Source organism: Biomphalaria glabrata, chromosome 12 (genome assembly GCF_947242115.1).
Source record: "Biomphalaria glabrata chromosome 12, xgBioGlab47.1, whole genome shotgun sequence".
NCBI classification, from domain to species: domain Eukaryota; kingdom Metazoa; phylum Mollusca; class Gastropoda; family Planorbidae; genus Biomphalaria; species Biomphalaria glabrata.
In genome coordinates, this window is record NC_074722.1 from 24,147,622 (window position 1) to 24,175,172 (window position 27,551).

The 27,551-nt window shown below is 36.9% G+C and overlaps 1 protein-coding gene across 1 annotated transcript in view; it reads right to left on the bottom strand.

Moving 5' to 3' along the window:
- LOC106061344 (uncharacterized) overlaps nt 1-27,551 on the bottom strand; it is a 58,324-nt gene that overhangs the window by 25,468 nt on the left and 5,305 nt on the right. The window contains exons 7-18 of the mRNA XM_056005373.1: nt 27,068-27,103; nt 25,284-25,485; nt 22,500-22,573; nt 21,215-21,356; nt 19,470-19,544; nt 18,110-18,198; nt 17,749-17,822; nt 17,418-17,509; nt 15,403-15,557; nt 14,483-14,563; nt 11,757-11,817; nt 10,599-10,656 (exon numbers count right to left, since the gene is read on the bottom strand). Of these exons, the coding sequence (XP_055861348.1) occupies nt 10,599-10,656; nt 11,757-11,817; nt 14,483-14,563; nt 15,403-15,557; nt 17,418-17,509; nt 17,749-17,822; nt 18,110-18,198; nt 19,470-19,544; nt 21,215-21,356; nt 22,500-22,573; nt 25,284-25,485; nt 27,068-27,103 (1,139 nt within the window). The remainder of the gene's footprint in view (nt 1-10,598; nt 10,657-11,756; nt 11,818-14,482; nt 14,564-15,402; nt 15,558-17,417; nt 17,510-17,748; nt 17,823-18,109; nt 18,199-19,469; nt 19,545-21,214; nt 21,357-22,499; nt 22,574-25,283; nt 25,486-27,067; nt 27,104-27,551) is intronic.

Here is a 27,551-nt window from a genome sequence, read left to right on the forward strand (position 1 = left end):
TTGTATTGAATTTGTGTATTTCTCACTGTCGTAAGTAAGAAGGATAACCATTTCATATGTACATATTTATATATTGCATTTAGCTACGTCAAACATATTATTGCTACGTAGCTCAATTGATCATTGACTCAACCTTGTATATATGTGCACACCTTATTTTATTTAATTTCTCTCGGCTGATTGTCTTGATGATCTGGCCAACGCATTGAGACTGCGCTAAGAAAAAGATTAGTTAATTATTTTCCCTAGTCCATTTCGCTTAGTCAAGAGTTGCGACCTTGAACGGACACTCTCTTCATTCCAGTGTTCGTGGCAAACGTCCTGATCGCTGACCACTATCCATTATTCCCATTTATGTTTACCCTCCCCCTCTTTTGTATTGTGATCATTCCCCCTTGTGTTTATCTGATCTCATTGACCTGCATTGTTTGTAAGTGTTCATTGAATTAAGTGATTCTCTGATTGACGGCTTATGCCCGAGGAGAACACAATGCCCTTTTATATATCTAGTATATAAAGCAGAATGTAAGGCGTATGTATGTATGTCGCCGCATAGAAATCAAAACCGTTTCACCGATCTTGATAAAGCGTGGCAGAAATGTTCCTTGGGTACTAACGTAGACCGTAGTGTATGTATTGTAGCCCTAAAACAAACATAAGACCCTCAAAAAAAAAAGTTGCCCAACTCTATAAAAGTATTGTATCTTATAAATCTAGGCCATGTTTACATGCTGTGTCTTAATGATGAGACAAGACCGAGAGGTCACTCATGTGCAGCAGAGATGAAAATCTCTAGACCTAAATTAGCTCTCATTCAAGAAAACATTATTTTGTTATTTTACACATGGACATACAAATACGTGTCTATTCATTTCATTATTTGATGCACATTAACCTTCAAATTTAAGTTTACAAAACATTTTTTACATAAAATCGTTCACTCTAAATGTAAATAGCTTTAAACGTCTTGACATACTTTTCCGTTACTTGCGGCACCATTATATCGCGTAGTGATACAAATGAAATGAACGTCAGAGGTCATAACATCGCGCACTATAAAGGCATATTATTGAAGTAATAAACTACTTACTGTCGCGTAGTATAGACAAGTGTCTATTTCTTTCTCCTAACTCTGTTTTTTTTATTTCCTCTACTGGTAGTACGTGTACGGGGCGAGAGTGTCTTGTATTTTTTTGTTTTGAATTGTTTTGCTACGTCACAAAGTCCGGTGACATCTATCGGTCATTCTTTGTCATGAGGCAGTTCACCCTCTAGTTTGGTTGTAGCGGACGGTGTGTTGGCTCGTAAAACGTTATTTGTCTGTACCTGTTTCTCGGACTTATTTTTCAGTTGGATTTTTGGGACCCCTGTTTAGGGTGAGTTATTCGTTTGTGATATCTATTATTGTATGTTGTATGAGGTTGTCACTATTTCTATTTTTAGAGTAGAAGTTGAGAGTATTGTGTTTATTTCGTTTATAGGGTGCCAGTGTTGGAGTTGTGGGCGTCGCTTGCCGTCTCAGAAATACATATTGCAGTTTTTTTCATTGTCATTGTCAAACTTTACTATTACCAAGGTTGGCAGTGTTGTGACGCCAGTCGGTCAGAGTCTAGTGGACCATAAAGCCAGGGTGACAAGTTAATAGCCGTAGCAAAGGTGCTTAAATTAATTATTGTATAATATCTTGATATATACCTATTATATATATATATATATATATATATATATATATATATATATATATATATATATATATATATATATATCTAATATATATACTGTCTATTTGTCATCCTCATTGTACATACACATATATGTTTCATACAATTAAATTCATTTATTTTTGTTGTTATTTAAACTATTCACCTAGTTGTTTACTGTATGTACGACTGTGTGTGAGTGATGTTCTTGTCAGGTTGAACCCCGGGACCTTAACAGTATACAGCTAGTTAAAAACGCAAATAAATCCTAAACCTGACAAATGGGGGCTCAGAGTCCGGCTGTGACTACTAGGTCATAGATTGTCTTATCTAGTCTTGTTATCTTATAAAATAAAAAAAATATATACTGACTAATACCCCTTTATTGTATTTATATTTGATGTATTGGGTACAATTTGCTGAAGAAAAAAAAATTGTTTGTGTACTTCTCATAATTGTTTGGACATCAAAAGTAGCAGAGGCTTGAAACATTGTTAAATTTATCATTAATTTGTTTGAATTCACCGCCATATTACCATATGTGTTGATTGTTGATATTGAGGATTGTACCAATGCTAAATTCATCATTTATGACTTTGAACTCATCATCATATGACTATAGGTGTTGATATTTCAAGATTGTTATTTATATTCATTTATTTAATTTTTTCTTTCATGTAATTTTGTGCTTCACTTATGACCGAGTGACGAGTGTCTTCTCGCTCCCGACAACAGACAAGTGTGTGGGGATTGACCGTTGATACATGTGTTAGAGGCCATCGTTCCTGTGTTGGTGTTTTGGAAGTCCCTGTAGCAGCTACCTTTCTACGCATCGGCCTGGAGTGAGGCGTTTTCTCTCCGACGTTGGATACTGCTCAGATAGGTTTTCTCTTTCTTTGCCATACGACACACTCATAGGTTGTAGTTTACATCTTATGTGTGTATATTATAGTATATCATAGTAATAATAATAATAGTATTAGTTGATTTAGCTGAACACAGTAAGGCACTTAGACCATGGAAACCAGGTTAACGGTAACGTCACAGTTTATTAGTGATGGCCGTGCTATGGGGTACGAAGGGGAAAGGCTAGAGAAATATGTGAAGGAACGGAAAGCTGAATATGATAGAGATAAGGAAGAGGCGAAGGCAGAAGAAGAGGCTAGAAAGAAAGAGGCGAAGGCAGAAGAAGAGGCTAGGTTTGAGCGGCAGGAGAAGTTGAAGAAAGAGGCGAAGGCAGAAGAAGAGGCTAGGAAGAAAGAGGAAGAAGAGAGATTTGAACGTGATGAGAAGGCCAAACGCGAGGAGCACGAAAGATGGAAGGAAAGAGATGCCAAGGAGTCAATCAAGAGGAAAGAGGAGTTGGAACTGGCTAGGCTTAAAGAAAAGTCTGCGCCAGAGGCAGGCGGGGCGGCAGGACAGTCAGGGGATGTGCGATACAAGAATGTCTTAGACAGGCTTGACAAGAGTTTCCAGGGAATGAAAGATGACGACGACCTCCTAGCTTACCTAACACACTTTGAGGCCGTTGCAGCAAGGTGCAAAATAGAGAGAAAAGAGTGGTCCTTGCTGTTGTCATATAAACTGACCACCGCACTCAGAAACTTCATGCTAAGGGACAGTCTGTTCCTTAGCGAGAATTATGAAGAAGTCAAGACTGCACTTCTTCGCCATGCAGATATCAACGCGGAAACCTGCCGCAAAAGATTCCATCTCGTGAGACCAAGTCAAAACGACTTTAGGAGATATGTAACAGAATTGAGAACAGCATTAGACAATTGGTGCAAGATGTCCAAAGTCGGTAAAACAGTGGAGGAGTTAAAAGACCTGTTGATCAAAGATAGGATCTTAGAAACTGTTTCGAGTGACGTATACAGGCAACCAGTTTTGAGCAAGCACAGAACAGTAGATAATATGCTAGAAGTTATAGAAGGATTTAAGGTAGCTGGTTCTGATGTGTCCATTTGTAAGGAAGAAAGTGTATATGTTGCAGCAGCATGCAGTGAGTCGGGGTCAGATGTGTCTATTTGTAAGGAAGAAAGTGCGCATGTTGCGGCAGCGTGTCGTGAGCCTGTGAGAAATAGAAGTCCAGGGATTGAGAGTAACTTAATTATTTGTTTTAAGTGCAAGAGGGGAGGCCACAAAGCGTCAGAATGCCCTCAACGTTCGCAACTTAACTCTAGTCCTGCTTCTGATGTTAGATATAGGAACGCACCCACAATCTCCACTAACACACAAAGGCCCAGTAGAAATGCATCACAAAGTCGCTACCAAAGGCAGTTTGATGGTAACGGTCGAAGAATCCGCGGCAATAGTGTGGGGAGACAAAGTTATGCTACATACGAGAATTCTTACAATAACAGGCACAGTAGAACGGGTGGTACTGGGGCATACCAAAACAGAGATCAAGGCCCAGGAGGTTCTTATAGATGACTGAGTGGTCCTCACAATATTCAAAATTGTGGAAATTGTACTTTAGGGAAAGGAGATGAGTATTTTTCCCCCTGTAAGAGAAAAACTTTTTCATATGTGGATAAGACATTACGTGATAAGTCTGTGGGTAAGCTGAAGTTTGAAAAGGGGAGAGTAAATGGGATAAGTGTGTCTGTTTTGAAAGATTCTGGTTCGAGTGTTATAGGAATTAGAAGCTCATTAGTTGGTGAGAAAGACATGATTCCTGGTACTTATAAATTAAAACTTGTTGATGGGACACTGAAGGATTATCCATTGGCTTGTGTGAGTATTGAGTCGGATTACATTGTCGGTAAATATGTCGTAGCTTGCTTTAAAGATCCGGTTGCAGATTTAATTCTTTGGAATGTTGACAGTAATGTGAGTCGTGAGTTTAATTGCTCAGCAGTAACTAGGTCAATGACAAATAAGGAGATTGAGGGCGGCACTGTAAGTGATTGTGGAGTATTGGAAGAATGTCGAGATGTGCTAGGTACAAGCGAAGAATTTTTATGTGAACAGTTGAGTGATCCGTCTTTAAAAGATCTATGGGAGCGACATGTGGACAGTTGTGTAGATAATAAAAAGAATGGAAGTGTGGAATATAAAGTGTTTGATAGACTATTGTACAGAGTGTTTAGGGGAAAGTTTGGTGAGGAAGAAAGACAGTTAGTTGTACCTTCAGCTAAGAGAGAAATTGTGTTGAAAACCGCTCATGAGAGTATGTTGGCAGGACTTTTGTCATTAAGAAAGACTAAAAGTAAAATCTACAAATATTTTTTCTGGCAAGGTTTAGATAGAGACATAAAAGAGTTTGTGAGGTCGTGTGATATTTGTCAGAAAGCTAGGATGCCACGTCGTTGTGACAGAGTGGAGCTTGGCCAAATGAATGTTATTACCACTCCGTTTTATAAAGTTGCAACAGATATTATTGGCCCATTGGAGTTAACTGACAATAAGAATAGGTATATTTTGACAGTAGTAGATGTTGCTACGAGATGGCCAGAAGCGATACCACTGAGAAATATAAACACAGAAACAGTTATCGAAGCACTAACTAGTATTTTTTGTAGAATTGGGCTACCGACTGAAATTTTAAGTGATCAAGGCCCACAGTTTACTTCGGAATTGTACAATCAGGTCTGTAATTTTTTCTCTGTCAAACCAGTGCATTCTACCATTTACCACCCGAGCTCTAATGGGATGGTTGAACGACTTAATTCTTCTTTAAAATCCTTTCTAAGGAAAGTGTGTCAGGATAGCCCTTGTGATTGGGACCGGAAAGTCAACGCAGCACTGTTCGCCTACCGAGAGGTTCCTAACGAAACAACGGGAATGTCACCATTTGAGCTTGTCTACGGAAGACAAATGAGGGGCCCTTTGGCTATCTTAAAACAAGTGTTCGTAAATAACGAAGAGGAAAATGGGTACAAGAATGTATTCAGTTATTTACTGGATTTGAAGACAAGATTATCTGAGGTGACTGCTATTGCTAATTTCAACAGTAAGGCAAACAGAAATAAATACAAGAAACAATATGACAAATACTCATCGAGGCGTGATATAAATGTGGGTGACTGTGTTTTAGTCCTCAAACCACACAGAGACAGTAAGCTGTCCGTGTTTTGGCAGGGCCCGTATAAGGTTCTAAACAAGATTTCCCAATTTAATTATGTTATCCAGAAAGAAAATATGACAAAGATATATCATATAAACAGACTTATGAAATACCATTGTAGGGTAAAGAAGGGAGATAACCTAATTGTTGCAGATGAAAATAGAAATGAACTTTTGTCAGCTAATATGGTTTCAGTTGTAGGGGAGGAAGACGTTGCTGAGCAGGATGAATATAATGATGATATGCTACCTAACATTCCAACGCTAGAAATTACGCAGAAAGAGAAGATTCACGAGGATGTCTTCACACAGGTCAAAATTAACCCCAATTTGAACCATATGCAAAAGATGCAAGTAAATGAAATTTTAACAGAGTATAGAGACATTATATCCAATGTTCCTGGCAGGGCCACTGTCGAAAAGTTTAAAATTAAATTGATTGATAAGAAGCCTATAGCTCTGAAACCATATGCGGTGCCCATTCATATGAAAGAGAAAGTGAAGCAAGAAATCGACAACATGTTAGAATTGGGAATTATAGGGCCGACGGACTCCCCTTATGCAGCGCCAGTTGTTATAATTAAGAAGAAAGATGGCACACTCCGCCCTTGTATAGATTTTAGAAAATTAAATAATATTACTGAAATACCTGCTGAGGTAATTCCTGAACAAGAAGATTTGTTTAACATGTTGTATAAAGCCAAGTACTTTACATTGGTGGACCTAACAAAGGGTTACTGGCAAATTCCGATCAGTGAAACGAGCAAACCTTTTACAGCGTTTAGAGTTCTTGGGGAGCATTATATGTTCCACTACTTACCCTTTGGGTTGAGCGGTGCTCCAAGTCATTTTAATAAGGTTGTTAAGAGTATGCTAAAGGGAGTAGAAAATGTATTGTTCTACTTCGATGACATTTGTATTTTCAGTGAAGACTGGGAATCACACTCGAAAAGTGTCAGAAATGTTTTTTGCGCTCTAAGAGAGAACGGCTTTACACTAAAACCAGATAAACTTGAGGTGGGCTACACTAGTGTTAAATTTCTGGGTCATAATGTGGGACAGGGAGTTATCAAACCTGATCCTAGCAATGTAAAAAAGATCATGGAATTTAAAACACCCACTACAAAGAAAGAAATACGTAGTTTGATTGGTCTGATAAATTATTACAGCAAATTTATTCCGAGTTACGCGGATTTAGTATTCCCCTTTACAGAGTTACTACGTCGGGGCAAGTCTATAAGAGTGGACTGGAACTATGAGTGTGCGGAGGCATTGAATAGAGTGCAGACTTGTTTGAGTAAGTATCCTATTCTTCGTTTACCTGACCCTTCTCTATCTTTTTTTCTTCAGACCGATGCTTCAGATAAAGGAATTTCTGGTATTCTCTGTCAGTGTATCAAAGGTGTGTTACATCCCATAAAGTACGTAAGCCGTAAGTTGTTGCCTCGGGAGCAGAAGTACTCTATTATTGAACGGGAAGGATTAGCCATAGTATATTCTGTTAAGAAACTGGACAGGTATTTAGCAGGTAAAACATTTCACCTGCTGACTGATCACAAGGCCTTATCGTATCTCAGGAGCACAAACTTTACAAACGCACGTATCACAAGATGGGCATTGATGCTACAAGACTACTCCTTTGACGTTGCCCACGTAAAGGGAGAGCACAATCTGCTGGCTGATCTTTGTTCAAGATTGATATAGACTTCCATCCGCCATTTATATTATGTCTCTATGTGTTATAACATTTGAACTTGTGTTTTATATTATGCAAATGATACTAATTTCAAGAATATAATGTGTATTTATCTACCATGAATATAAGTTGGTATATTATATTAATGTTGTATTTGTAAATATGATTTTGTAATATAACTTGGTTCTTGGCCCAAGTTGATATGGATCACCTTAAAAGTCAAGGTAATCAACTTTTCTTTGTTATTGGATTTTCATCTTGACGTGTATTGTGTCTCCTTGGTTCATTAATTGTTGACTCCCCATCATTTTTTTTCTTCCATTATTACATTTTGAAATGTGACATAGATGCACTTATGATCATTTTGTTCTTCCTTGTTCTTTCTACAAAGTTTTGTCTTCGAAAGGATTTTTGATGACTGAAATTTCTTTCAAAATTTCCAGTTCGTCGAGGAGGGGGGATGTCGCGTAGTATAGACAAGTGTCTATTTCTTTCTCCTAACTCTGTTTTTTTTATTTCCTCTACTGGTAGTACGTGTACGGGGCGAGAGTGTCTTGTATTTTTTTGTTTTGAATTGTTTTGCTACGTCACAAAGTCCGGTGACATCTATCGGTCATTCTTTGTCATGAGGCAGTTCACCCTCTAGTTTGGTTGTAGCGGACGGTGTGTTGGCTCGTAAAACGTTATTTGTCTGTACCTGTTTCTCGGACTTATTATTCAGTTGGATTTTTGGGACCCCTGTTTAGGGTGAGTTATTCGTTTGTGATATCTATTATTGTATGTTGTATGAGGTTGTCACTATTTCTATTTTTAGTGTAGAAGTTGAGAGTATTGTGTTTATTTCGTTTATAGGGTGCCAGTGTTGGAGTTGTGGGCGTCGCTTGCCGTCTCAGAAATACATATTGCAGTTTTTTTCATTGTCATTGTCATTGTCAAACTTTACTATTACCAAGGTTGGCAGTGTTGTGACGCCAGTCGGTCAGAGTCTAGTGGACCATAAAGCCAGGGTGACAAGTTAATAGCCGTAGCAAAGGTGCTTAAATTAATTATTGTATAATATCTTTATATATACCTATTATATATATATATATAATATATATATATATATATATATATATATATATATATATATATATATATATATATATATATATATATATATATATATATATATATATATATATATATATATATCTAATATATATACTGTCTATTTGTCGTCCTCATTGTACATACACATATATGTTTCATACAATTAAATTCATTTATTTTTGTTGTTATTTAAACTATTCACCTAGTTGTTTACTGTATGTACGACTGTGTGTGAGTGATGTTCTTGTCAGGTTGAACCCCGGGACCTTAACAGTATACAGCTAGTTAAAAACGCAAATAAATCCTAAACCTGACACTTACATAATACAATTTACTTTCCAATGTGTTTTTTTAAAGCATTTAAGCCTACAGTTACCGATTCGGTTTTAATTTTAAGTCTTTATTTTCAATTTACTTTTTTCTTTAAGATTTACTTATGCGCATTTAGACCTCTTAGCTACGAAATGATGAATGAAACACGGCTAATGTATCTAGGTCAACACATTACACCTAGGTGGACACAAGCTCACATCACAGTGTTTATAGTCTTTTACTATAATAGGCTCAAAGTTTTTATTTTTGGACTAGACTACTGTGGCATTCAAATTGTTTAGATTCTAAATCTAGAGCTACATAAAATTAAACTTACAATGTTATATAAACAATTACATTCACGCCTTCGATTTGATTATAAAATACTAGCTGAATTGATTTATTTTTTAAATTATCATCTTTTTGTTCACGTCATTATTGATTATTCAAACGGAATAAATGCAAGCTATTTGTAGAAAGAAAAACCCGAGCAAAGCCGGGTAAAATTAAAGCTAGTTTAATATATTTAGCTCGGTGTTTTATTTCAGCCTGATTGTGTCTGAAGACACCGACTGGTCCTGTTAGTGGAATTCCTGCCTGCCGCAGAATTCACACACTTCATGTTAGTGGAATTCCTGCCTGTCGCAGAATCCACACACTTCCTGTTAGTGGAATTCCTGCCTGTCGCAGAATCTCCACACTTCCTGTTACGTGGAATTATAGCTTGCTACTTGACCATAATCCTTGATCTTCCATAACTCCTGTTCCTGTTAACCCACCCTTAACTCCGTGGCAGAAGGAAAGAACCGTGATATCAGCGAACACTTGAGCATTAAGCTCCACATCTGAAGTCGATTCTCAGCACCCGCAGCCTGCCTGATCATCATTGATTTTGCCCCACCCCGCCGTGTCACTCCCACTTCGGGGTCACCGAACAGTGGCCGGGCTACTCTCAATCCAACTGCAGTATTTCAGCTGGAGCTGGCACCTCCCAAGCTGATGCACATGCTAGCAGACTAAAACGGTATACAGCACCAAGCCAGAGGGATAAGCTCCTGAGACCACGACCGAACCAAGGAACCTAAGAGCTAAGTCAATAGGGTATTTGCACCTTTGTACAGTCAGCAGTCAATATAATGAGTTAACCATTTCTTTTATCTATACTTACTTTGTATATTACTTCAGGTTGTATGATTATACTTCTCACTTTTTGCAATCCCCCCACCTTTCATTTTAATTACATTAAACTATTTTATCTTGACAAAAGGGATTCTTTTATCAATTGTATGCTACCTGTGTGTTCTGTTTCCGCACGCTGGTCTTTGGGGGCATTAGAGACCCCTAGAGCTAACGTCACCAAAGCTAAATTATTTTCAATAATGTACTGTTTTTAATTAAACACACCTACCAGAGCCCATGCCAATGGAGGACTTTCCCAGCGGCGCGTGACAGAGAAAACGAGAAAGGGGGCCGTGAAATTTCATTGTAACAGTTAAGTTTCATTGTAACAGTTAAGTTTCATTGCAACAGTTAAGTTTCATTGTAACAGTTAAGTTTCATTGTAACAGTTACACCAATTCATGGTTTTAATAAGTAGGTTTGCTTGATCGTTCAAATGAGGTCTGTTTATTTTAAAAAAAAAAAAGGTTGTTCCGGCCTTAACAAACAATTTGAAGCCTGGGAACAAATCAACCTGTGTGTACTGCTGGTGTATGAGACATTCGTCCTACCGTATTTCAAAATTTCTTTTAAGGGTGGAGGCTTCTCCGCGATGACTCTGGCAGTTCCCTGAATGAAAAAACAACAATTTATAAATGTTTTCTATGAGGCTTTCTCTATGAGAAAATAACGTTAAATTTCTTACAATCATATGAATACTTATTAATCTTAGAATTGGTGTATATTTAAATTCCAGTACATACTCCTCTAACAAAAACCCAGCAAAAATATTTTTTTATTGAATCACCTTTATCGTTGAGCTGTCCCACTGCTTTAATCCCATCCTCTGATAGGCAGATAGTCTACTTCTAAGTGTTTCTAATTTTGGAAAAAATAACGAGTTGGTCAGCCATATAAGAATTGGATAGAGTTCAATGCCAAGCCAATTTTGTAGCTTCTTTTTTTTTTAAACTCATTGCGTTTAGTACCTCCGAGTGTACAGTCAAGAGAACAGTAGCAGTAATTTCTTCCCCTGTGTTTGTCTAGTGTTTACTTGCCATGCCTAATGACTAGACGTTACCCTTGACTTCACAGACATGCCTAGTGACTAGACGTTACCCTAGACTTAACAGGCATGCCTAATGACTAGACGTTACCCTAGACTTCACAGACATGCCTAGTGACTAGACGTTACCCTAGACTTAACAGGCATGCCTAATTACTAGACGTTACCCTAGACTTCACAGACATGCCTAATGACTAGACGTTACCCTAGACTTCACAGACATGCCTAATGACTAGACGTTACCCTAGACTTCACAGACATGCCTAATGACTAGACGTTACCCTAGACTTAACAGGCATGCCTAATGACTAGACGTTACCCTAGACTTCACAGACATGCCTAATGACTAGACGTTACCCTAGACTTCACAGACATGCCTAATGACTAGACGTTACCCTAGACTTCACAGACATGCCTAATGACTAGACGTTACCCTAGACTTAACAGACATGCCTAATGACTAGAAGTATCCTAGACTTAACAGACATGCCTAATGACTAGACGTTACCCTAGACTTAACAGACATGCCTAATTACTAGACGTTACCCTAGACTTAACAGACATGCCTAATGACTAGACGTTATCCTAGACTTCACAGACATGCCTAATGACTAGACGTTACCCTAGACTTCACGACATGCCAAAGACAGGAACATTGACTTACAAATTTGACAACGTAGATGTAAGCTGCTTTTTCTATACTGGCTGTAATCAAATCACCGGCACTGAAATTGGAAAGAGAGGGGGGGTTTTTTTGGCAAAAAATTAATTTAAAAAAAATGATCACACAATTTATAATATACTATGCGGGGCCAGTTTTAAGTAAGTGGACAAGGATCGAACCCTGGACCATCAAAAGCCAGCTTAAGACAGTCCATAGCTGATTCCAGGTAGCGATGCATCATATTGTTAGGAGTAATTTAAGGGTGTATACTTTGCGTCTGTTCTTGCATAAGAAATAATTCACTAGTTTGCTATTTATTTTAGAAGAGGAACTGGAAATTGGAATACGATTTTGGTATAGAGAAAAGAAAAGAAATGTGATGAATTTAATGGGACAGCAGATTTCTGTACATAGATATAGAGTCAATATAGACCAATAGTGGTAATCTTGTAACATCTTCTGTTTTAAAATGAGACATTATATTCTTACGATGAAAGGCTGCATGCTTTTCAGTTTGTCATTACTGTTTCATTCAATTTTTTTTATTTGTTTGTTTTGATTTGTTTTGCTTTGTGAGAGTGGTTTCAAAGAAAGTAACTCTTACTTTGGCTGTTGACGTTTTGTGTAAATGTAATAAGTGTTTCTTAGCATAGATATAGTGTAGATGTAGTATTACTCCTCTGAGAGATGAGCTCCAATTGGTGGCAAGGCTGGAACGATCAGTCCTCCCGAAGAGACTTGGCGAGAAACTCTGCTGTTAGGCGTAGTGCCTTTAAGCTCCCATACAGGTCAAGTAGACAAATTACCCCGCAGCTCTCGGACTCTCCACAGTGTCGGCAACGTGTATCAAAATTTGGCCGGAACCGGGCAAAGTAAGCACCAACAGGGCAGTGCCCCGTTCTACACTGCGCAATGATAGATTGTTCCGACCTTTATAGCCTCCACCATGGATCGTCGCGGTCCGGGCGACGCAAATGCTGCCAGACTCCACGGGCTTTGTTGGAGCCATCCCTTACTAATCAGATATTGGCATTGGGGGGCGATATCATGGTCCAGATGTCATAGTTCTTCTCATTTACTCTTCATCATTATTGTTCATAAATGAAATATATATATATGTCAAAGCAAAACAAATTAAAACAAACAAACAAAAAAATAAAAAATTTGAATTAAACAACTTTTCTTTGAAACCACTCTCACAAAGCAAAACAAAACAAACAAACAAAAATTTAAAAAATTGAATTAAACAACTTTCTTCTTCTTCTTCGTTCTTGTTATGTTGGAGTGTTCAGATGACTAGACAAATATATGAGATGAACTGCGCAGTGGTTTCCAAATCAGGGAGCTCTCCATATAGTTTTCTTTCTATTGGTGTGTTTTGGGGCCAGTGTCTTGTACGGGCCTCTTGGTAAAGAGAGCAGTTTTGGATGACATGGTCAGCTTTCTCTGGTGACAATAACCTGAATAGCCCACTTTTCCTCCAAAGTTAACAGTAGACTCAAAACTGACAGAATTCCCTGACAGTCACATTGGTCCATACTTTAAAAAATAACTTTACCTACTGTCCTGGGGACATTGAGTCCCGGACATAATAAATCTTCCTTTCTAAAGGAACGTCTACAAACGAACAATACACATTTTGTATACTCTTCAAATAACTTAAATATGATTTCATTGTTGAAGGTTTTTTTTCTGTAACTCTACCTTTCTTATAGCATGGTACCTGGAAGTTGAGGCCACAATCAGATAATGATTCAAACTTTTTTAACATCTATCCCTGCCAGCTCATCGCTCTATCTCTACAAAAGTTTATTGCTCTCCTTTAGTGGAGATCTCAGCAGCAATGGCGGCACTTTTTTTTTCACTTTGTTTTTTAACCTTTGAGTGGATTAGTTAAAAAGTTATATTCCTTGACTACGTCACGCTGACCAGGCGCCTGTCTAGCTGTGCGGGTACATCTCCAGAGGTAAAGCATAACAATTCCCACTCCCTTTTATTTGTTTAGTCCATCACATTGAGGTCGATACCAATCGTCATAGTAGGCCTAAACAGTGACCTGCAACGTCATAACCTGTGGGCAGTTTAGACCAATAGCTCGTTGACACTACAGAGGTCTGTACGACGTGGCAACAATCTATTGGTCTCCACCACCCACAGGTTGTGACGTCGCCAACCAACGTTGATGTCTTCTAACGATTGGTCTCGATTGGTCCCTAAGGATAACCTTAGTAATTTGGGATTGTCAAGTAACTCCTTGATATTACTGTAATTACTTAAGATATGTACTTAGCCGCTATATATTAAGTCCTAAACGCCAGGACAGGAAGCGGTTTGTGGCCTTTAAAATATGATCCTGACGACCAGGTTATGGCCTGAAATACATGAACACATACATCTTCTCCCAAAACAACCCAGACTGCACTTTATCTTTAAGAGCCTAAACATTAATACAATGTATATTTATAAATTGCACATCGACAAACAAGTTACACGGATTAGTATAATAAAAGTATAACATTGGTATGCTGTTAAGAGATTTTACAAAATATCCAATATACACCTATTTACTACACATGTAGGTACGGTATCCGACTCCGGCCGAATATCTTATATCTGGATCCGCCCGAAAGTAAAAAAAAAATGCCATCCGATGCACCCCTAGTCTCAATGCAACTCTTTTCTCTATTGATAATCTAGCTCTAGGACTTAAACAGTGTCTGACTTACTTGAAGAAATAGAGTGTTATGTTCTCCCCACCTTCTTCTAGTAGTTTTGTTTTCGGGAAATCTTTGAGCAAATCCAATGTGCTGATAAAACATAAAACATTTTTATGCCCTGATGCAATATGCAATCTGTTTTTGAATTATAATCTTGATATAAAGAACACATCAAGCATAAAGATTTTTTAAACAATGATGCAATGTGTTGATGAATCTTGATATAAGGCACACATCAAACATAAAGATTTTTTTAACAATGATGCAATGTGTTGATGAATCTTGATATAAGGCACACATCAAACATAAAGATTTTTTTAACAATGATGCAATGTGTTGATGAATTTTGATATAAGGCACACATCAAACATAAAGATTTTTTTAACAATGATGCAATGTGTTGATGAATCTTGATATAAGGCACTCATAAAACAAAGAATTTTTAAAAACATTATGCGATGTGCTGATAAAACAGAATATTATAACCAGGATGCAATATGCGGATAAAACTTGAAGTATTATATACCCATTTTATAACCAGGATGACTAAGAAACAAAATTATTTTATATACCGTTACATCTGTTTTTGTAATACAAACTGTCACAGTATCAAGAGTTTGAAGAAAAACAAAATGACTACCAGATCATTTCATAAAGTACATGAAATATATTTGTGCGTGTGTGTGAGCCTACGCAATGTAAGGGTGGTGTGTTGACCTTTCCTCCTCTCCTTCCCCCCCTCTCGGGCTCAACCAATTTCACTCCCACCCCCGCCTATGGTCATTCTACTTTAAAACCTTTTTCTATTTTTCATACTCTTTACTCTCTTTTTGATTTTCAAGTCGTCTGGCATTGTTTTACTAAACCATATCCAGGTTTGACCAGTGGTCAAAACTCAACAAGCAATTAAAAAATAACCTCCAGCTCACCAGATAAAAGCGATGTGCTCTGGAGCTTCTTCGTCGTCTTTGGTGGTCATAAGCATGGCCAGGTAGTCGTAGATGTTGATTGCCAGCATGTCACAGTGGTCAGTGCTGATGACTGTGTACTTCCTCTCTGACCTCGGCTCAAACATGCTTTCTTGCTGTGGACAGCATATTTATAATGGCTTTGAAAGGGTCTGGTCATCATGTAAAATTTCCTATATTACTATGACTGCTAACAATAATGAGGGAAGTACTATTGCAGAGATATCAGGTCTTAATGAAAACTCCCCAGTGAATGCTGGCAGGGGTACTACAATAAATACTGTTTCTCTTAAACGAATTTAATTCCTGGAACTGCCAGAGTACCGGTATATTAGTAGTTTGTTTAATAATAATAATAATAATAATAATAATGAAATTCGCCAATGGGAAGAAAAAAACACTCCACGGCCAAATCCCGGCTCTATTAGATTGTGACGCAGGTCATCTCTACGGTGAAACGGAAGGTTTTGTTACAGCAATACAGGACGGATTAATTAGGCCAAAACATTACCAGAAGCATATCCTAAAACTCAATGTTGAGACAGCATTGATTAATTTTTTTTTTTTTTGAGACATAGTAAACGATAAAGATTTCGCGTGTGTGCATAAGGGCTAAAAAATATATTAGGAGAACCGTTAAAATGTGGCCCAATTATTGAAAGGTCTCAAAACAAACAATATAAAACCTGGTAAGAAATCAACGGGCGTAGCCGGTGGTTACTTTCTAGTAATCATATGAATACTTAATAACTTTCTCCGTTTCAATTTTTTAATGATTGGATCTCATACCTAAATTTACAAGGTTAAAAGACAGACAAAAACTCAAAATCGGCCCCCGAAGTGGTCCACTCAGGCAGGCTTCAATATTTTCAGAAAGAACACCCGAATGAAATTATATCAAAGACAAATGACAGATAAGAATGGAAAAAGAAGGTTGACAGATCTTGTGTAGTGTAGATAGGTGAAAGTGAATGTAAATTAGATGTAAACCTGACCTAACTAGTTCCCCTTTCAGACCTTCTGGTCTATAGGGCAGATGATGTAAAGTTCATTTGTTTTTGTGGCCGACGGTTAACGAGGGTGTCTTGTAGCTAGCACAACGACCAACCGCCTTTACTTTCCCCCAAATAATGTCAGGTACCCATTAGAGCTATGTGGACTCAGAGGCGCCTAATGATTCCGAAGTTGAAAATCTCAGTCTTTACCATGATTCGAACCCGGGACCCCGGTTTGGAAGCCAAGCGCTTTACCACTCAGCCACCGCGCCTCCCCTGGTCTAACTGATATCTTATAATTGATCTAATTATTTTGAAAAGGCTCAATCTCTTATTCGAATCCTCAAGAATAAAAAAGATTTCCTTAAAAAAAAAGACAAGAAAATGCAGTTTACAAGATTATTATTCGTTTTACCGCTCATCTACCGCGCCTCCCATTGGCCTAACTGATGTCTTAAAATTGATCTAATTATTTTGAAAAGGCTCAATCTCTTATTCGAATCCCCAAGAATAAAATTATAAATAGATTTGTTCTCTTTTAAAAAATAGTAAACATTTGTTTGTGTGTATATATAGTACTTAGTATAACAGAACCAACATAACTTAACAATACAAATATAAAAACAAAAATTTTGGCCAAAAAATCTACAACTGTTTGCATAAATGTGCTTCAGATGGTACTAATAATAAAGAGCCTCAAGTGTTTGAGTGTTTAATTGTTAATAGTTGTAAAAGTGGTGTATTTTTATGAAAAAACTGCTTGCATAAGGGATTTAAAAAATTAGATTTTTCGCTTTCAGAAAAGAAAAAAATAGCCATTGCATCAGAACTTTGAATGGTCTAAAATATTGCGATTTCGGATTTTCACTATCTTTTCTAGTTTACGAGATCTAAACGGGACGGACTGACAGACGGACAGACATTTCACACAAAACTAATAGCGTCTTTTCCCCTTTCTGGGGCCGCTAATAAATTACTTACTCCAAAAACCATGTCCTTTTTCAACCATTTGATGACTCTCTGTGCCCCAGGTTCACCAATCACAGCGCTTCCACTCAGTTTGGTCATTTTAGCTGGGAGAGATACCAAACAGTCCGTTCTTTATAAATTCATTGGAAAATTATTTTTTGTTCTGAAATATGTTTTCAATGAGGTCAAGTACCCTTTCGCTGTGTAATGCCAACATTGGTTTGTTTTGTTCAGTATACCAGTAAATCAATCAAGTAAATGCCTACAGAAACATTAAGGGTTTAAAAAGTTTTAAATTTGTTTCTGCCTAAATGAATGCTGCCTGTACCTAGTAGCCACTGACCTTTTCCTCTTAGTAGTATGTAAAAGTCTTGGGCCATGTGGCATTCTCTGATGATCACTTTATCTGATGGCACTCTTGGGGGTTACGAAAACAAAAACAAAAAAAAAAAAAAAAAGAAAGAAATGAAAGTTGTCTCTTCATGAATACATAACTTATTGAAATTTCATTTGTTCAAAAAACCAGAGCTTAAGATGAAATGTATATATAGATCTATTCAATTGAATTTGACTTGCAAACAAACTTTAAAAAATAAAGAGTAGGTTCGAACTGTCAAAACAGAACATTCTAGCAGTATATATAAATTTAATTCAGTAATACGTTGGTTGACAAACCCTGCCAGGTTCTCACTTCAGTTACTTACTCTATCAACCAGGCCACCCGAGCGAGGCGCCTCTGTGACGAGGAAGGATACTCTACAAAGCTTCGCAACACTTGCAAAGTGCGAATCACCTAAACAAAAAGAAAAATGGTGTACAGACAATTAGCAGAATTCAATGTCATTCTTCGGCTCAGAAAAGATCATTTCCATTTCAATCTTGACCATCTTTGGAGGCAGGTGATGTAAAGTTCACCTACTTCTATGGGCGGAGCTTAACAACGATGTAATGGTCAGCACAACAATTAACTACCTTTACGTGCCCTCCCCAATTAATGTAAAGTACCCACACAGTAGAGATGGGTGAATCTGGGGCATCGTGAAAATCCCAAAATTTCATATCCGAATTTTAACCAACATTTCAACCGGATACGGAAGCCAAGTGCTCTACCGCTCAGCAACCATGCCCATCTCCTAATCCAAAGCTAGACAAAATTTACATTTTGGATAAAAGGTTTATATCCCATAGAAATTTCTTATATATCTATTATGTAGGATATTACAATTAGGGATTAGTTTGCCCCCAATTTCATAAGATGTTGATCATATAGTAGAACTATAACGATTTTCCTAGAAATTTGGAATAGAATATTAAGCTCTGGTTTGACCTTTATCATATTTAAAAAAAGAAACGTCTTGTAATTAAATTTGGTCTATTTTGAACACAAGTCACTGGAAATGCCCGCATGTATTCAGTAAAGACTTGAATAAATAAATAGACATTCAAACATTTTGCGCTTCCTCTTATGTAGAAATCATTTGCTGGAATGCTAGAATTAGTTGGTGACAATAGACATATGTTTATAATACTTACTCAATTTATTAATAAATAATACTAATACTATATCTCTAACTAGAAGCAGCATTCTAGCCTACACTTTTCAATGTTCCCAAGTTTGCATCTGTATATTCTAACTAGGATTGTCTATATTCTGAGTTCTTTGTATTCTTAGTTACACGGACGTAACAATGATTTAATTTTTGAGGCGAGATAAAAAAATTAGAGTATTGAGGTGGTTGCCTGGTCTTGCGGTTTGCGCGCTGGACTGTTGTTCAGATTTATCGATGGTCCCAGGTTCAAACCCTACCTGCTCCCATCCCCCGTCGTCCTGCTGGTAGTTTGGACTAGGAAGTAAATTATCTTCAACTCTGAAGGAACATCCGAAACATGTAAAACATTTTACAAACAAACATAGCTCGTTGCACGTCTTACAGACCTGTGACGTGGCAACGAGCTATTGGTTCAAGCTGCCCACAGGTTGTAACGTTGCAGGTTCAGTGTTCAGGTCTTCTTGAACGGTAGGTCTCGCTTTGGTCATTGATCATGTCTAAAGGAATTACTTACCTCGTTGATTTCGTCTTCAGATCTTTCAAACCATGGTTTTGTCAGGATTAGTTTGACAGCCATACTAAATTGTAGCTAGAGTAGAAAATTTAAATAGCGTTTAATGAAAAAAAAAAAAGAAATAAAATGTATGATTACGACGTGTTTACTCGTGCGTTTACGAAGTGCTTAATTATTTTAATAAGAAACTAGCGCAGTAGAAACACTGAACTATATTTCTTAGTATTGGTAATAAATTAATGCTGCAATGATATAAAGAGTAGCAGAGCGTTCATTAATAAAATTGAAAATTTTGGTAACAAATTGGAATGGTAGGGGGATTTAATTACCCTTGTGGTGGCGGAGTCGCAGAGCATTTGAGTAAAGTGATTTTATGTTCAAATCCCGGTAAATGCTGGCAATCAGAACTTTAAATTGTTTTTCAAGAGGCTCCCAAGGGGAGAGTAAAGCTGGTTGGTCTTTGTACATGTCACATGACTTCTTCATTAACATTCTGCCACATGGATTTCATGTTCCGAAGTGGCATACTTTTTACAAAGCTTTTATCAACTCACTCTGTCTGTCTGTCAGTCTGGTAAAAAGTGTGAACACGTTTTTTCATCTACACACATTCTCAAATCAAGATAAAACTTAGCACAATTATTCATTGACATAGACAAGACATGAATTAATAAAAAAGTAAGCAATTAGACAATTAAATTCAGGTAATTCTTTATTTTGTTTAATAGCAACTAGGGAAACTAATACTTTAGTTTTCACACATGTGGCTAAATTGGTTGGGATTAGCCCCCTTAAATAATTGTTAGCGCTATGCATCTCTCACGCATTCTCCCATCAAGTTGATACTTTAAACAAGTATTTATTGTATCTAACAAAACATGAATCATACATTAGTGAATTGATTATAGGTAATGAAATATTTTGCTTGATATCAGATAAGGGAAATAACTTGTACATTATTAGTAGATATAGTTTTAAGGACGGAGTTCTTCCCTTTTGGATGACCTTTTTTTTTTCTAAAAATGTTTTTAAAATTTATTTTGTTGGTTGAATTAAGAAGGCTGAATTTCTGAGTCCTTAAAAAAATATAAATTAAGGACAGTGGTGCTGGCTTAAATTGGTATGTAGCTTTATTATTGTTATATAGACTCATATATTAGTTCATTAGTGTATATGTAAATTGGCTTATATAGTTGTACTGGCTTACATTGATACACTGGCTCACTAAGCTCAATATTGGTTTATATTGGCATACATGCCAGCCAACGTTCGATCTAGCAGGCAAACAAGGCTTGGGTTATACCTACAACTTCCCGGGCATGCTACCCTGCCTCATAGTGGCGCCCGGGTGGAAACGATCTTAGGAGGAAAGGGTAGCAAAACAAGACTTCCGTGGGGGTGCCTAAGGGGGTGCGAGAGCATCCTCATTTCACTGCGCGGAGTTGTAAAAAAACTCCCACAACCTTGTCACAATCCAGGCGCTTTTCCTCATGGGGCCGTTACATAAATGGCGTGTCTCGCACGGTTAGCCTGGTATAGAAAATAAAAATGTCGGGGGTCTGAGTGTACGCCGCCTCTTGCCACGAGTCTGACCCACCCGCCAGACAAAACAGTGTACTCTGTTCTCGTTCAGGCTGGTGAGAGGGAGCTCTTGTTCTTTTTTTTTTTTTTGGCATGGAGTTCCAAGAGCCGAAGGCTCAACTCTAGCTGACAGCTTCAAGAAGAAGAAGATACCTACAACTTACACGTTTGGAGAGCTTGTATTTGCTGGCGTCAAAAATTTGTTTCGTCTTCCCTTGGGCGACCCCAACTTTGAGAGTTGTGTTTTTATGTTGCTCTTCCACAAAGTTGGCCACGTTCTTTATGATGAGCTTTGTATCTCCAGAACTGATGAAACAATGCCAAAAGAAAACTTTATCACAGAATAGTTGAAATAATTGCCGGTAGAAAGAACATAATCTTTCAGAAACTGGTAAAATAATCTGGAGGAAAAAATCAACACAAATCGGCTTTCCTAAAAACGAACACATCAGAACTGCCAACTGTGTTGGTCAAACCAATTTCTCACGAGTTTAGACCTTCATTAATGTTAAAACTAAAACAAGCTACACTCACCAAATTCCACGAGCGTATCCAAGGGAGGTTTTGAGTTAAACCCCCCTCCATGGTGTTGTGAGGTAGAAACCCCCACTTTATTTTAAATCCTAAAGCGAGCTACGTTTTTTAAATAGAAACAAGATAAGTAAATTTCCCCTTTGAGACCTTGCGATTTATAGGCTGGAAGATGTCAAGGTCATCTGGTCCACGGTTAACGAGGATGTCGTGTGGCCAGCACAACGACCAAATGCCTTTACCTTTTCCCCAACTAATATCAGGCACACATTAGAGCTATTATGACTCAGGCTCCATTATAATCCTGAAAATAAAAAATCCCAGTCTTCGCCAGGATTCGAACCCGGGAACAAGAGTAAAAGGATACTGCACTGAAGACACCTCTCAGAATATGCATTTTTGTTACCTTCAAATACAGGGAACTGTGTTTGGCGCCGGAGTTACGACCCTCACCCCACTGAAGGAGCTCACAGGCCTCTCTGGCAAGGGAGGGGTGTCTTTGTGTTTCCACAAACTCTAGATAAAAAATCTAGTCTAGGGTACACAAGACGTACTAAACAAAATGAAGTTAACATCAAAGACGTCATCGAAAGGTTTCTATTCAAGGCAGCGGAATAGACAAAGACGCTCGATAGATTTTGAGTGCTGTCCAAAATTTCAACAGACTAAAAGATAGTGAAAGGTAAAAGTAGTGATGGTGGTGCTGTCTAGACGGACGCCATCTTATTAAGTAAAATATTCCAAGTAGTCGTTTTGTCCATTATGATGGGGCCATTTTAATGCTGCACCAGTTTGGTCAGATACTTACAAATCCGTGTTTTTTATTTAAATCAGAATAAAACGTAGTGTTTAACCTATTTTTTAAAAATCTTGTTTGTATGTGTAACTATGATCATAAAAGTGTGAGAGGTTACTTACATCACAGAAATAATGTGAATAAAACGGTACACACACCGCACAAGTTGAATGAATCGACGAAACCGGAACCTGATCTTTAAACCGGAGAGACAAAAAAAAGTTGAAGAGTTACAAATAGCAGACATTGTCGTTTTCTTGTTGGCTTTAAGAAGTCTTGTTGTTGAACTCTCCATGTATAATATACACCCGGTGCTCTCTTATTTGCCTATTGACCGAGTGTAGTTTCAGCATTGTGTATGTTAGTATCTAATGTTAGATCCAAAAGACCCGAGTATGGGAATAAATTGCATGAAGATATTCCAGACTTAAACCAAAGATATTTCTGCCTTGGAAGTCTCCCTCCATATGCCTTTGTTGTTTTTTCTATTTATCTGAAGAAACAATCTAAGCCCTATAACTTTAAACATCTTGGATGTTCTTGAGCTAAAGAGAAACTAATGTCTACATTTAAATGAAAAGTAGAAAGTTTTTTTTTTTTACAAAGCTGCATTATCGGCACCCATTGTTTATGCGGACGTTTAGGTGTGGATGTATACACTTCCAGATAAGCTCTGGAGTGTCGTAAGGATACATTGTATACAGTCTAAAGGCTATATGACAAGGAGAAACTCGTGAATGCTATGTCGCTCTTTCAAAACCGTTAGCTAACGTTATTGTAAAAAAAATAATTTAATGAACTGCCAGCCTGTTAATGGTATTGAATTATTTACCTATTGCATAAAAATAATGCATTTAAATTATTTACCTATAGCATAAAAATAATGGTATTGAATTATTTACCTATTGCATAAAAATAATGGTATTTAATTATTTACCTATTGCATAAAAATAATGGTATTCAATTATTTACCTATTGCATAAAAATAATGGCATTGAATTATTTGACTATTGCATAAAAATAATGGCATTGAATTATTTGCCTATTACATAAAAATAATGGCATTGAATTATTTGCCTATTGCATAAAAATAATGGTATTGAATTATTTGCCTATTGCAAAGAAAGTATGAAAACACAGTGTCTACATAAATGCGCCATATATAGTTCTAGATAACAATCAAATTATGTTTAATGCATTATTTACAGATTGACAGTTTCTAATTTATGTTCTTTTCTGAAAATAAACAAATCGTAACTACGAAAAGGGTTCTAAATGTCAAAGTGTTTCCAGTCACAGGAGCCACAGAATTTCTAACCAACGGAGATGTGTGTTAAACGCTTCGAGCTGTCATCACGATTTTTAAACGCTGATCGCCCCTCACTTCCCGCTAACCTGAAGGGGGCTTGAACTAGGACATTTGAATCTTACAAGGATTCAAAACAAAAGAAAATAACTATTTGATTATTTTTCGCTTTGTTTCTTATTAGAACCTATGGTCTAGACTGTTATTTTTAGAATATAAATGTTATAAGATTATTCTTGAATTTGGTTGTGTTTTGTTGACCAATGATTAATAGATGAACTTATTCTTATGCAAAGTGATCATACACTTTTATTACTCAATTTTGAAATGAAACATTAAGATGTTCACTAGATTCTCGTTATAAGATATTGTTCTTAGCAAACACATTTTCGTAGTGAATTTCTTGAAGATCTGTTACTTCTAGGAAATCAAGTACGCCTTACGACACTCCAGAGCTTATCTGGAAGTGTATACATCCACACCTAAACGTCCGCAATGGGTGCCGATAATGCAGCTTTGTAAAAAAAATAAACTTTCTACTTTTCCTATAAATGTAGACATTAGTTTCTCTTTAGCTCAAGAACATCCAAGATGTTTTAAGCTATAGAGCTTAGATTCTTTCTTCAGATAAATGGACGATGTTATTCCCATGAAGTTGTGCAGATATAATAGAATCTTTTTTTATATTTCACCTGTACGGTGTCATCTGTCTCTAGTTAGATACCATATGTCACTTGTCAGTCACTCTTCTTATTTGCCATCTTTCACCTGCCACATATCTTTCACATTTTTTTCACATGTAACATTTCTTTGTCACCTGTCACATTTCTTTGTCACCTGTCACATTTCTTTGTCGCCTGCCACATTTCTTTGACACCTGCAAAATTTCTTTGTCACCTGTCACATTTCTTTGTCGCCTGCCACATTTCTTTGACACCTGCAACATTTCTTTGTCACCTGTCACATTTCTTTGTCGCCTGCCACATTTCTTTGACACCTGCAACATTTCTTTGTCACCTGTCACATTTCTTTGTCACCTGCCACATTTCTTTGTCACCTGTCACATTTCTTTGTCACCTGTCACATTTCTTTGTCACCTGCCACATTTCTTTGCCACCTGTCACATTTCTTTGTCACCTGCCATATTTCTTTGTCAACTGTCACATTTCTTTGTCACCTGCCACATTTCTTTGTCACCTGTCACATTTCTTTGTCAACTGTCACATTTCTTTGTCACCTGCCACATTTCTTTGTCACCTGCCACATTTCTTTGTCACCTGTCACATTTCTTTGCCACCTGTCACATTTCTTTGTCACCTGCCATATTTCTTTGTCAACTGTCACATTTCTTTGTCACCTGCCACATTTCTTTGTCACCTGTCACATTTCTTTGTCGCCTACCATATTTCTTTGTCAACTGTCACATTTCTTTGTCACCTGCCACATTTCTTTGTCACCTGCCACATTTCTTTGACACCTGCCACATTTCTATGTCACCTGTCACATTTCTTTGTCACCTGCCATATTTCTTTGTCACCTGTCACATTTCTTTGTCACCTGTCATATATCTCTTGTGTCACAAAGCAACAGTGTAGCGTACCGCAGCTTGTTTGGTTGATTTAATATATTGCCTCAGCTTCAGCCGCATGAGGGGCAACTGGAAGAGTTTCCATTTTGAGTTGGGCTGTAATTTTGGCACAGTTCGAATCTGCCTCATTTTTAGAGTCTTTAGTTTGTCCATGAAGTTGATAATGGGAACAATCTTGGCTCGCTGTGTTACTGTCGGTCCAAAGTCTTCCTGCCTGGAACGCGTACAAGCAATGGAAAAAAAAAGAATGATTTAAAAAAAAATACTTGTCTAAGGGAAAGAACTGCTAATTACTGCCATTTACTGAAAATGACAGAATTTAGTTCCTTTTCTGCTATATAAAACACAATTAATTTATAAGTACTACATGATAAAATTAATTGGTAATTTCCGAATTGATTTATGTATTGTCGTCGACTCTGAATACTTATACAAATTTCAATAATGGGAAGTAGGAGCAAAAACGTATAAAAAGTAATAAAACTATTAAATCCATATAGCTACACCTGTAGCATTTATTTCCCTTGTTTTGAAATCAAACAAAATAATTAAGCACCAACATTTGATTAATTATTGTTTTTAAATTGATTCTTGTCTCGTCAAGTTCAATGAATAATTGTGTTTATTTTTTAACTTGATCCGAGAATGGGAAATGGAAGAAAGAAACATATTTAACTTTTTTACCAGACAGACAGACAGAAAGACAGACATAAGTTGAAATTGTTAGCTCTACAATTCGATGATTAAAGCTAAAAAATGAAATTTTAGAATCGCATAAAAAGAATGCCAACAGATTTTAGCTTGAAACTGATTTGTGAACCCCATCTAATGACTGAAATGTCTGTGCTCCCTAGGATGGCTCGGTTTCTTTTTTATTGCCAGCAACTGAGGAACACTAGCATTTTTTATTCTTACAATATCTTGCCTGGTCTCAAACAAAATATCTAATTACCAACTAATTTGTTACTTTTTTGTTATTGATTCAAGATTGGGTGTCGTAAAAATAACGTATACAAACTTTTTACCCGACAAACAGACAGACAGACAGACAGAATGGTTTGATATCAGCGTTGTAAAAAGGACACTCAAATGATTCAATCAGTCACTGCACTCAAAAAAATGTATTTGAAAGACGCCGAAGAAAAGTATATTATCAGAATTTGTATGGTATATTTATTTTATGTGAAATACGGTTAATCGGGCCAGCCGCTTATTCGACCAAATTTTGAAATACCGAAACAAATTATCTTAACCAATTGAATCCGTTGAATTAGACTAGCCGCTTATTCGGACCAAATCCACGAAATACCAAAACAAATTATCTTAAATAATTGAATCCGGTTAATTGGGCCAATTACTTATTCGTACCAAATCTTAAAGTACAAGAACGAATTATCTTAACCAATTGAATCCTTTAATCGGGCCATCGCTTATTCGGACCCAAACCTTACATTCCTTACGTTATTTCTGTTCTTCAATTAGAAGCGAGCTAACTAATTGTCTCATTTGTCTAATTTGCAAGCGTTAATTTTGAAGATCTTTTTAATTATAATCTTAAGGAATTTTGTCTTACAATTTGTGCATTACACCAAGTAAAACATTATAACTATAGAAAACCAAAATATACATTCACACCAGACTCACTCATTAATAATTTACATTGGAAAAATTTAAATCCGATAGTTTCTATTTAATGATTTGATACTAAACATTTGCATTTACACACACTTATCTGTGAATAAACTTTGAGAATCACATTTAGAAAGTTTCCATGGTAACATAAAATGATGACTTACAAGTCTGGCTGTTTGGACTTGTTGGCTGCAATTATGCTGTGGATGAATTACGGGCATATTATATGATATAACAACCCATGACACCATCAGCTGCTGAAATTAAATGTACATTTTTTCTAATTTGGCCAGCGGGTAAAGTATACTTGTGCGATTACTTCTTGGTACGTTTATTATATTATTATTATTCTAAAATCTTTCAGACTCCTTTTCATATTACGATTGACGCTTACAATTTCGGAAAAGGTGAACACAATAGCATTAAAAGGGTTAATTGGGGGGGGGGGGGGAGATCTCATCTGAACTAAAAGCATATACCAATGAAGTAAATTAATCTCACTAACGAAGCATTTAGTTTAGAAGCTGTGGCACACAATGTGAAGAATACATTCTTTTTCATCTTTTTTTGTATCACATCTTTCTTACTATAGCTCTAGCTCTGTCTTGCTAAGTACGATATAGTCTCTGCTCTATCATGCTAAGTAAG